The 12768-nt window shown below is 34.5% G+C and overlaps 1 protein-coding gene across 1 annotated transcript in view; it reads right to left on the bottom strand.

Moving 5' to 3' along the window:
* Positions 1-352: 352 nt before the first annotated feature.
* Positions 353-12768, bottom strand: part of erbb3a (erb-b2 receptor tyrosine kinase 3a) — a 30472-nt gene continuing 18056 nt past the window's right edge. The window contains exons 15-29 of the mRNA XM_016266960.1: positions 11312-11523; positions 10661-10793; positions 9145-9198; positions 8926-9067; positions 8723-8842; positions 8451-8549; positions 6357-6542; positions 6114-6269; positions 5249-5324; positions 5014-5160; positions 3573-3670; positions 3304-3486; positions 2676-2744; positions 2303-2570; positions 353-1333 (exon numbers count right to left, since the gene is read on the bottom strand). Coding sequence (XP_016122446.1) covers positions 498-1333; positions 2303-2570; positions 2676-2744; positions 3304-3486; positions 3573-3670; positions 5014-5160; positions 5249-5324; positions 6114-6269; positions 6357-6542; positions 8451-8549; positions 8723-8842; positions 8926-9067; positions 9145-9198; positions 10661-10793; positions 11312-11523 — 2779 coding nt within the window. The 3' untranslated portion in view covers positions 353-497. The remainder of the gene's footprint in view (positions 1334-2302; positions 2571-2675; positions 2745-3303; positions 3487-3572; positions 3671-5013; positions 5161-5248; positions 5325-6113; positions 6270-6356; positions 6543-8450; positions 8550-8722; positions 8843-8925; positions 9068-9144; positions 9199-10660; positions 10794-11311; positions 11524-12768) is intronic.

The raw sequence follows: 12768 nt of genomic DNA, 5'->3' as shown, positions 1-12768 counted from the left end.
AATTGCACTTCAATTGTGAAATCATTCAAGTGCAGTCTGAACAGATGCACAGTGCTTTGGCAGCTGCTGACTGAATTGGGCACTTCACGAACACACTAAATAACAGATATTTAAGATGAACACTCACTCATAAATGCACAAACTTATGGCTTCACTTGATGAGTACAACAAACTTGGCATGAACAGAACATTTTAAGTAACTACACACTTAACATACATACATATCCAGATGTAAATATCAGTGCATTCAATGTGTAGCTCATGAATCAGGTCATTCTGGCACCTCCATCATATTAAAAGAACAAAGCTGCTCTTGTTTCAATGTATTTCAACCATAATGCCACATTTTTTGACATTAAAAATACATTTTACAACAAAATACATTTACCTGTATTTTGTCAAGTTTTTCAGAAGTGCATTATTGAATAATATCCTGAACATTGGTCACTGAAGACGGAAGACATTTGCATCAAGTTCCTTCACACCGTTCTCCATGTCTACGTGCGGACAGCGCTGGCTTTATGAAACGACCTGCTGTGCCAATAGTCAGGGTTATCAAAAGCTTTATGTTCCATCCCTGCATGAACTTTTAAATACTCTTCCGGCCCCGGTCTCCGGGGTTCATCCGTCAGCCCAACACTCTCCTCATCTTCTTCCTCCAGATTCTGATATTCAGCTGCAGATGCTCCACCTGCAGCCAATGAGTCCATATCCTCATATTCATACACTTCTCCTTCCCCTTGCATTAACCCCTGAACCCTGAGTGAATTCCTCAGCCGAGGCTGGCGGTTAGTGTACTGATAGTCTTCCTCCACGTATTCGTCTTCATCGTCTTGTGGCGATCTTCTGAGAGGAGGATGGGAAACCGGTCTTGGGAGGTGAAGTTTGACTACCATGTTGGCTGGTGGTCCTGCACCACCACGGATGTCCATGTACTCGTACTGAACCTCGTGGAGATCCAGATCGCTGTCTGTGTACTCTGCTTCACTGGACAGCAAGTCACCGTCGCTGTGATTCCTTTGGTCAGTCGAGGATTGGGAGAGACCGCCGCTACTTTCGGAGCCCTCGATCAACGATCTCTTCCTGGGTCTGCTAGACGCTAGAGATTTGTGATTGCTGTACAAGCCGGCAGGGTTGAAGGAGGCGCTGCGGTTGCGTGGCTGATTGTAATCTTTAAGCTGCCCTGGTATATGCCCGAGAGAGAGGGTCTGGTTGTTCATATACTCGTATTCTTCACCTGCAACACAGTGGGCCTCCAAAAAGTCGCCGGAGTGGCCTCTTGAGAGTCTCCTCTGAGAACGTTTTGCACGTGACGATGTGAGTAGAAGAGTTTCTTAAAAAAAAATCAAAATACAAGAGATGAGTTGCCTTGAGTATGCATATTTATGGAAGCTGATCAAAGAAAATAAATGAATAAAAATTGCAAATTTAATGTAATTGCAACTTTTTTCTCGAGATTTTTTATGTTTTTGAAATAAGTCTGTTATGTTCACAAAGGCTGCAATAATTAAAAAAATATAAGATATGCTAAATTTTTGAATGGTAGTGTGTTGCCCATCCCCCCCCAAAAAAAATTAAGCAGCAAAAAATATTGTGAAATATTATTACAATTTAGAAGAATTGGTTTCTATTTGAATATATTTTAAAATGTAATTTACAAATAAATAAAATCATTTAAAAATACAAGATATGTAAAATTTTTGAATGGTAGTGAATTGGTTTCCCCCAAAAAACTTTTTTTAACATTAATAATAATAAGAAATGTTTCTTGAGCAGCAAATCAACATATTAGAATGATTTCTGAAGCATCATGTGACACTGAAGACTGGAGTAATGATGCTGAAAATTCAGCTTTACATCACAGGAATAAATGACATTTTATAATATAATTACATAGATAACAGTTATTTTAATTTGTAATAATATTTCATAATATTCACTGTTTTCACTATATTTTTAATCAAATAAATGCAGCCTTGGATAGCATAAGAGACGTCTCTCAAAAATCTTTTTAAAAATCTTAATTATTTCATGTTTTGAACAGTAGTGGATGTCATAACTGTGAGTTTATTTCTCAGAATGTGATTTTATATCTGACAACATAAATGTATTTCTTATTTAAAACATGATCTTATAATTACATTTTATTTTTTACTATAAAGGACTGAAACAGGCTTTCATAGACTTTTCAGTCTTGTTTCACAGGACCTTCCAAGGTTCACAGAATCACAATTTTGCCTTAATTGTTGCATAAAGGTTACACACACACACACACACACAGCTCTAATTTGCTTATTCTCACCTTTCTCTGGACTTTCACCGAATCCAGGCAGCACGTATCCATTTTGGTCCTCTTCTCCTTGAGTCCCTGTGGAGGTTGTTTCGGGAGGTCCTGATAGGCTGTCCCGCTGTGACATGTAAGCGCTGTCCTCACGATGTGTGACCCTCCTCATGCTGCCAACCACTGAGAAGTCCTCGTTCATTTCCAGCTCCACCGCAGTTCCCCGTCCCTCCGAGCTCTCAGAAACTGTGCATCCAGAGTCGAGACGGGACCGAGAGGCCCATCCTGTCTACAGCAAAATGAGGATGCTCTTAGATATGTGCATTATACCTCCAATATTCATTCCTTACACATCAAATGTAGTTTTTATGTGGATGTATGATTAAAACCTCACCTGTGCTGAGCTCTCCAGACCAGGCGTCATTGGTAGATATCCAGCAACATTGGACGGAGTCAGACTTGACTGGTGTAACAATAAAAAAAGAAGTGTCAAAAAGATATGTAGCTTATTAATTCATTATTTATAGAGCCTCCACAAATCATCTGAAAATATACACTAGCGTTCAAAAGTTTGGGACCAGTAAGTTTTTATTAGAATGCATTAAATTTACAAAATGTAATTGTTGCAAAAGATTTCTATTTCAGATAAATACTATTCTGTTTGAGTTCTGAAAAATGAGTATGATGCGGTCCACAAAAATATTAAGAAGCACATAGTTTTCAGCATTGATACTATTAAGAAATGTTCTTTCTTGAGCATAATTAGAAGGATCATGTGACTCTGAAAACTGGAGTAATGATCCTGAAAATTCAGCTTTGCATCAAAAGAAGAAATGTCATTTTAAAATATATCAAATTAGACAACTTTCAATGTAAAATGCAGACTAAGTGAGCATAAGAGAGGCCTCTTTCAATTATATAAAATATCTTACCAACCCCAAATTTTTTGAATAGTGAACGATGTGCATTAGTCTATTTGCAAACCTTCATGTATTAATTCTGATAAATATTATAAAACACACCCGATGAGAATCTATACGCAGTCTAGAGAAACTCCTAGATGGCGTTATGTAGCGTGGCATGTCTGTGGTATCTTCCAAGACTTCATCTTCCTGGTCCTCCTCCAGCGCCACCCCTAGAATGTCCATCTCAGTTCCTCTCTGATGGGACTCTTCTGAGGCTGCGTCAGGAGCTCTGTACTCCTCCTAGTGGTGGAGCACCAATCAACAACATTCATCTAAACGGCAACGTACAATGAAGTATGATGAAATACTCCATCAGTTTGACTTACTTTGATGACGAGATATCGGGAGGGGTCTCTGGCCATTCGAGTGAACTCATTGGCTAGCTCTTTAAAAGTTGGACGAACATTTTCATCAATCATCCAACCTGTTAAAGTAAGCCAATAAATATTAATAGTCAAATACATAAAAAAAAAATCATATGTTAAAAGTAAAAGTAAATAATGCTACAAGTGAATTTAAGCATCTCAACATTATAATGTTCAATATAATGTGTATAATGTATGCAAAATGGATAATCATTTAATTTTACAGTATTTTTAAATTATTGTTTTTAAAGCATGCACAAGCATATTTTATTATTGTTAACTAATACCAAAAGAAAAATCATTAAAAATATAAATATTCAATAATTTTAAGTTATATTTAAACTGAACTTAAAGGGGTCATATGATGCTGCTAAAAAGAACATTATTTGGTGTAATGAAATGTGTGTATGCGGATTAAGGTAAAAAAAAACACATTATTTTCCACATACTGTACATTATTGTTTCTCCTTTATGCCCCAACTTTCTGAAACACGTCGATTTTTACAAAGCACCTTGCAAAGTTGGAACTGCCCCACTTTATAGAACAGCTTGAGCACAGACCCATTGTAGGCTACTCTGCAGGTTCAGGAAACAGTCCTCCATAAAATGCGTCACACAGCGTCACACACTGGCGGGCTTGAGTGAGTGGAGGCGGGGGGCTTGAGAACAGTGCGGCCGGTGGATTCGATGAAGGAGCGTCCGGCAGGCTTGCGGCATCCACATGTGACGACCCCGGGCTGGACTCCGCTTTGTCCACGGTGAAAGCCGATACGGCTATCCACAGTGCGAAGTTGTTGTATTTCCTCAGCGACCAGCATTTTAGGTAGGTGTGGCTGACTCTTAACTTTTATAAAGAATATCTCTTTGGATTTGAGACTTTAGTCTTTGCAACTTTACAGATCTTCTTTATGCACCAAGAGCTTGTAACACTCCAAAGAGAAAGGACAAATTGAAATCGCATCATATGACCCCTTTAAACATTTAGAAATGCTGCCTTGCCAACCAACTGAAATAAAATAAGCTGAAGTACTAAAATGGTTAAAATGGAAATAAAAAAAATTAAGCTAAATATATCTATGTATATACATATACATATATAAAACTAGCAAACACAAAAAAGCACAAAGGAAAATTACTAAAACTAACTAAAACTAAACTAAAAAAACGACAAAAAACTCAAAGCTAATAAACTTTTATTTTAAATACTAAAACAACACTGCAGATAAAAAAAACTCTAATATCTGATTTGGTACTTATAAATTGTGCATCGCTAATTTTCATTTACAAACTTTTCATGCTAACATCTGCAAGAATGTATATGTAGAGTGTCAAGATGATAAAAGAGATAAAGCGTAAGATCACTGCCACTTTGCATTATGGGTTATAAGACGACTCAACTCACATTTGACCATGACCATGTAGACATCAATGGTGCAGATCTGAGGTTGAGAGAGGCGTTCCCCTTTCTCTAACAGATCAGGTACTTCTTGTGCTCGCATAGCAGAGTAAGGCTCCGCCCCATATGACATCATTTCCCAGACTGTCACACCTAGAGATAGAGTGACCTCTTATTAAATCATCAGATCCAAAGTGCAGTGTTTTACAGTAGCATTTTATGGTGCGACACATGGACTCACCATAGCTCCATACATCACTCTGGTGTGTGTATCTGCGGAACAAGATGCTTTCCAGCGCCATCCACTTAATTGGCGTCTAAAAATGACAAACATTAGGGAAAGAGTCAGAGGCACAGTGCAGCGATACTGTTTGAGGAACTGCTTTGAATACAGTAGCAGTGCATATACACTAACAATCAAATGTTTTGAATAATTAAGATTTTTTTCATGTTTTGAAAAAAAGTATCTTATGCTCAACAAGGCTTCATTTATTTAATTAAAACACAGTAAAAATAGTAATATTGTAAAATACTATTACAATTTAAAAGAACTCTTTTTATTTTAATATATTTTAAAATGTCATTTATTCCTGTGATCAAAGCTGAATTTTCAGCATCATTACTCCAGTCTTCAGTGTCACATGATCCTTCAGAAATCATTCTAATATACTGATTTGAGCTAAAAAAAAAACTGATTTGAGCTTTCTGGATTCTTTAATGAACAGAAAGTTCATTAAAACAGACATCTTTTGTAACATTATAAATGACTTTACCGACACTTTTAATCAATTAAATGTGTCCTTGCTGAATAAAATTATGCATTTTTTTACATCTCTCTTACCCTAAACTTAGTGTATCAGTTTCCACAAAAATATTAAGCACAACTATTTTCAACATTCATAACAATAATATTTTTTTCTTGAGCAGCAAATCAGCATATTAGAATAATAAAATAATACAATATTTCAGAATATTAGTTTTTTTTATTTGTTTTTACCATATGTAATTATTATTTTCAAATAAATGCAGCCTTAGTGAGCATAAGACACTTCTTTCAAAAACATTGGAAAATCTTTATTATTTCAAACTTTTTAAGTCTGCTTTACATTAATTTCATTGAAGAAGTATTTCTTGTCATCAGGGTAGAGGAGGTCAGCGATGCCATAATCAGCTATTTGAACCATAAAGTCGCTCTTGAGCAGGATGTTGCGGGCAGCCAGGTTCCTGTGGACCATTCGCTGCTCCTCTAGATAGTACATACCCTAGGAGGAAGGCGAGGAAAGTCTTTAGTTGTTAAGTGGGCATGAAATGATCTGAATACCTTGAAACGCATTTTGTGCCCCTCTCACCTTGGCAATCTGCACACACCAGTTGAGCAGTCTCTGAGGGTTGAGGCTCTCTCTGCGCTGCCGGATGTGCTCCAGCAAAGACCCCTGTGGGCTGAGCTGAGTGACCAGCTGCAGACTGGTCCCGGGACAGATGCCTAAGAGCCGGACTATATACGGGTGGTCCAGACTCCCCATAGCCAACATATGCTGCAGGACAGAAAGAAATAATTTACATTGCCATTTAGTATGTGGGTTGATTTTGAATGTTTTATGTGGTTGTTTTGTAAAAGATATTAATGAATACAAATTAATAGTCATCACTTCCTAATTTAAAACTTCTAAAAGTCACTATTAACAAAAATTAAATTAAATTAAATTAAATTATTAAACAGTAATTGTGTTTGTTTATTATCACAGAGCACTTTTAAAAGTTTGGGATCAGTAAAAATGTTTCGATTTGAAGCTAAAAATACTCTTTTGCTCACCAAGGCTGCATTTATTTGATCAAAGCTACAGTAAAAACAGCAAAATTGTGAAATATTATTACAAATTAAATGTATTGATTTCTATTAAAATATATTTTAAAATGTAATTTATTCCTGGGACGCAAAGCTGAATTTTTAGCATCATTACTTCAGTCTTCAGTGTCACATGCTCCTTTAAAAATCATTCTAATGTGCAGACAAGGATGCCCGCTGTCTCCCCTGCTGTTTGCTATTAGCATCGAACCCTTTGCCCAGCTTATACGGGACGACAGTGCAGTTAAGGGCATTATAGTGTGTGGAGAGGAACATCATTATATGCCGACGATGTCCTACTCTTCCTAACAGAACACTGCAAAAATGGCTTATCTTGCTTAGTATTTTTGTCTCGTTTCCAGTCAAAATAGCTAAAAATTCTTAAATCAAGATACTTTTACTAGATAAGCCAAATGACTTAAGATATTTAGTCTTGTTTCCAGAGGGAAAAAACTAAATTAAGTGCATTTTGCTTAAAACTATTTAAATTATCTGCCAGTGGGGCAAGTAAATATTCTTAAAACAAGAGTATTTTTCTTACCCACTGGCAGATAATTTTACTTGTTTTAAGCAAAATGCACTTAATTTAGTTTTAGTTTTTGATACAAATACATACGAAAGACATATTTGATGTTCTTAAAGAAATCGTATCAAAATATAACAAAATATACTTATTACAAATTCTACTTGCCGCAGCTATTAAGTGCATCACATGCAGATGGTTAAAACCTGACCCTCCATCATACAATGTCTGGATTCAAAACGGGTGGGAGCTGTACGAAATGGAACAAATCACATATGCATTGCGACTTCAAAGAACAACTTTTCTAAAGATGTGGGCCCCTGCCATGCCTTTAATATTTTAATAATGAGCTATACTGTCATCCCCCTTCTCTATCCACCTTATTTTTATTTATTTTACATTATTTAGTTTTTTCTGCTTTTCTGTGATCTTACTAGGTGTACTGGGATGTTTTCATTTTCTGCATAACATGTCTGATATAATTGAGACTGAGCTACTGTCAATGTAGCTGGAATATAAAGGACTAACATGTTAAACTGTAATACTGTACTGTATGCAATGTTGTGGTTCAAAATAAAAATAAGTTTCAAAAAATCATTCTAACATGGTGATTTTCTGCTCAAGAAACATTTTGTCTTATTATTAACGCTGCAAACAGTTGTGCAGCTTAATATTTTTATGGAATCTGTCATATATTTTTATATTCTTAATTGAATAGAAAGTTCCAATAAACATCATTTATTTAAAATAAAACATTTTTAACATTATGAATGCTTTTACTGTCACTTTTGATCTTTGCAGAATAAAAGCATTAATTAAAACAATATTTCTAAAAAATATTTGTCAAGTTCCCTGTTTACTGTATATCTGTAATGTTTTTTTTATATATTTATCGCCCACCAGGCAAACTTTCAAATAATCGTTTACCATAAGTAGAAATAAAAAAGTGCATAAAATGATTATTTTATGCAAAAATAACAATAAAATAAACATAAAACAAACAAATAAACTAATTTATCAGTGTATATAGTATATTAGTAGTGTATATAGGCAATGTGCATGTGTGTGTCTTACATCTGTAATTTCCTGAAAGGTCTGTCGTCCTGTACGGTCTTGAATAGTCTTGATAGCCACTGGAATCTTTACCGTGTCTCCCTCTGGTATCCAAACCCCCTGTGAAGAAACAAATGAAATACAGTTAAATAACAGAGTAAGAGAGTCAACATAAGCAAGAAAACAATGTATTAGGAGAACACCCAGAGGAAATGCTTCAGTAAGTGATATGAGCTATTGTCAGGTTTCGGGGTGAGCTCATGTAATGACATGAGAGCGTGTAAGTACAGTACCTTGTGCACAGTGCCGAACACTCCAGAGCCGAGAGGTTTGATCTTCCGTAGCTCAGACCCCCTCAGAATCCGTGCATGAACTTTCACGCCTTTTTCTCCAGGATCCAGTGGTTCGAAACTCTAAAACACATTTTTAAACCTTAGAAAACTTCACAACACTTCAACAGTACAATTTGCTGGTTCATATGTATATGTGCACACACCTCCCCACTCTGCAGATATCTCCTCATGGCACGTTTTCTGCGGATGGCAACACTTCTGCGATACAGAACGCTCAGCACAAACACTGAGAATGCGAGCAGCACCCCGAATATAACGCTCAGCACTATTGCTGTCACAGGCAACCTAAAACACAAAATGCATAATTACACACTGACAGGCAGCTGCAGGCCACACATCACACCAGCAGGGGAGACACTTACCCAGCATCTGACCTGGACGAATCCACACAGTCATTCTGACCTGGACCCAAACATCTGACACAGAAAACATACAGGCATCTTTAACTGATTTGCAAAAATATTTCAGTAATATTAGGCATTGCAATGACATACAATACTGTCTTTTATTTTATTTAAAAAAATAAATGAATACTTTTAATACTTCTTTTAAAGAAATTAATACTTTACAGCAAAATGTGTTGAGACATTTGTAATTTCAATAAACAAAATGTCATTCTGACCTGGACCCAAACATCTGACACAGAAAACATACAGGCATCTTTAACTGATTTGCAAAAATATAGGTAATATAGTAATATTAGGCATTGCAATGACATACATTACTGTCTTTTATTTTATTTAAAAAAATAAATGAATACTTTTAATACTTCTTTTAAAGAAATTAATACTTTACAGCAAAATGTGTTGAGACATTTGTAATTTCAATAAACAAAAGATTTCTATTTAAATAGATTTAAATTCTGTTCTTTTAAAGTTTCTATTTGTTATTGGTTTCTACAAAACTGTTAATCAGCACAACAGTTTTCAGCATTGATAACAATATTTCTTGAGGAGCAAATCAACAGAAAGATTTCTGAAGGATCATGTGACACTAAAGACTGGAGTAATGATGCTGAAAATCCAGCTTTGCATCACAGGAATAAATTACATATACATAAACAAAACTGTGCAAATATATGAGCTAAATGTAAAAAATGTAAAATAGAAAACATTAACATTTAATTTAAATAATTTATTATTAGACTTAATTTGAACACTTAATTTATTATTATTATTTATAATTTATACAGAAATAATATGTGATATATAACTGCAACTTTAAATGTTTTCTATTTTAAAGTAATTTGTTTCTTTAAATACATATTAAATACACTTTAAATATATATAATTTATTTTAAAATGTAATTTAATGTAAATTTTACTGTATTTTTTATCAAATGAATGCTGCCTTGTTGAAAATAGAAAACAGTAATTACTACTCATATAACATTTAATAATTATTTATTGTGTTAGATGAGAACAGCTTTTTACAGACATTACAAAAAGTAGGAAACATAGCATAAATAATGATAATAAATGCATATGAATGTTTTTCAAATAAATATTATATAATAATAAATATTGAAATATGATATTTTTTTTAATGATACGCTATCAAACTAAAACCGCCAGTAGGTGGCAGCAGGTCACTGTCTAAGTGAGTGAATCATTTAGTCATTCACTCAACCGATTTGTTTAAACGGCTGATTCATTCAGAAATGAATAAAGTGACTGTCTTTATGAATAAGTCACTGAATCGGCTCACTCGATTCATTTAAAAACGCAGATTCATTCATTACAATGGTTAGCGGTACACACACACACACACACACATTTAATAATAATAATAATTTTTATGTGTTTTTTTCCATAATTAATTGCACCAAATGTAACTACAATGATGATGCATGTAAAATAAATAATGTCCTATACTGACCCTGACAGGAAGTTGCATTGTGGTACACATGTCCCTCCTCTGCTGTAGTTCTTGCAAGACACACACTGATTGGGTCCCGGACCCCAGCAGCCCTCAGATGAACACAGGGGATCACACACATGCCCTTCTTTAACTACAAGCACACAGCAATGATGAATATAGTTAATTAGCAATAATGAATAATGATATTTTTATCTTTAATATTTTTAGAATGTTTTCATGTTCTTTCACATTTAATAAGCAACATATTCCAGAGGACTTCTATGCTGGAACCCTCTCCAAGAGAAGTTGTGACTTTAAATTCATGGCACTATCAGAATTAAAGAGATAGTCCACCCAAAAATGAACATTTGCAAAAGAAGATATTTTGAAGCTCATCAAGCAGTTACAGTTCTCACTGACTTCGAATTTATTTTTTGTCAATGGGAACTGAAACTAAATTCCAATATTTACCAATATTCTACAAAATATCTTACTTTGTGTTCCACAGAAGAAAAACAATTACATTACATGGGGGTGAGTAAAAATTAACAAAATTTAAATTTTTGGGTGAACTATCCCTTTAAAACCAATTCCTGATGACAAACTAGTCTTTCAGACAACCCATAACTAGTCCATTTGAAACATTTTGGTAGTACAGCATGTACTCACTGCACTGCTCTTGTGGGTGGTTGTCTTTGATGTCGAGGGGTTTCTGGCGGCGCCGAGGGCTGCTCCCAAACAGACGTGTCCAGTTCACGGTGTGGTGATAACAGAGCTGCTTGTTTCCAGTGATGTAGATGCCTCCGTCACCGATCCGTTTCAGTGAGCGAAGACCCAGGGACTTCAATGTAGGAATCTTCATCACCAAAAGCGAGTAACCCCTAAAGGAGAGCATGTGGAAAGGTCATTTGAAAAATAAAAGACAAATTAAATTACATGGTTCTTTCAAGTCAACATGAAATTGACTGACACATTTTTTTTTATTCGGATTGCTGGTTTCATTGATGCATGTGAAAATCTATAGATTCCTAATTGATCAAATCAAGTCCCACTGAATATGTTTCATTCAGAAATCTATCAGTTAATGAGTTCAGTTTATTCTTGATTCTTTTTAGCATGAATATTTTCATTTAGATTTACCTTTTAAAGGTTTGTGTTTTTTTTGTCTCTAATGCCACCAAGGCTGCATTTATTTATTTTTTAAATTGAGTAAAAACTGTAATACTATGAAAAATTATTACAATTTTAAATAACTGAAATTTTAATATTTATTATTTGAAATAGAAATCCTTCGTAACATTATAAATATCTTTACTGTCACTTTTGATCCCTTTAATGCATCCTTGCTGAGTAAAAGTACAAAAAAAGTAATACAAATCTCATTAACTACAAACCTTTGAATAGTAGTGTATGTCAGATAACTAACTAAAATAGGTTGTGAACACAATTTCATGTTGACTTTAAGACTCTTGAAATCCCAATCTAAAACTGCTGCAATGTGTTAGTTGCAACAACAAAATCATCGTTCAAAAAATAACATCACTTCCGTTCCATGTACTTTCATGAGGACTCTAGCCATATAATTCAAATAACATCTCAAGAGCCTCATTCATAAATAAACATTTCATGATCGACAGAAATGCTTCCATGCAAGATTCCCAACCACCAATCTGAAGCTTAGAAATACCACACCACTGAGCGGATTGTAAAGCACTTAAAATATGAGATTCAAATGATTTATTTATGAATATATAGAATAATCAAGCAAAGAGAGAAAAAGGAATACAAGCTAAAAGCTAAACACACAATCCTACCTCTTACTGCTTATTCCTCTGGAGGTAGAGCATGAAAGCAGTACAAAAATGAATAATGAATGTCACACAACTTTTAGAAATGTCAGGCAAAAATGAGATCGGAATTATAATACTGACATTTTATTATTTTTTTTTACTTTTCCAAAGAAACTTTGTAACTATTTAGAATTGTTTTCATTAATTAAAAAATAAATATTTGATGAAAACCTTAAACTTACAAAACTTGCATGAAAAATAAAACTTGCATACTTAAAATAAAATAAATATCAAAATAAACTAAATAAATAATAAAGACTAAGAAACACATAATAT

The sequence above is a fragment of the Sinocyclocheilus grahami genome, unplaced genomic scaffold (assembly GCF_001515645.1).
Source record: "Sinocyclocheilus grahami isolate Dianchi unplaced genomic scaffold, SAMN03320097.WGS_v1.1 scaffold34.1, whole genome shotgun sequence".
NCBI classification, from domain to species: Eukaryota; Metazoa; Chordata; class Actinopteri; order Cypriniformes; family Cyprinidae; genus Sinocyclocheilus; species Sinocyclocheilus grahami.
Note: the sequence above shows the minus strand (reverse complement) of the source record. Positions and strands in the feature narration are given on the sequence as shown.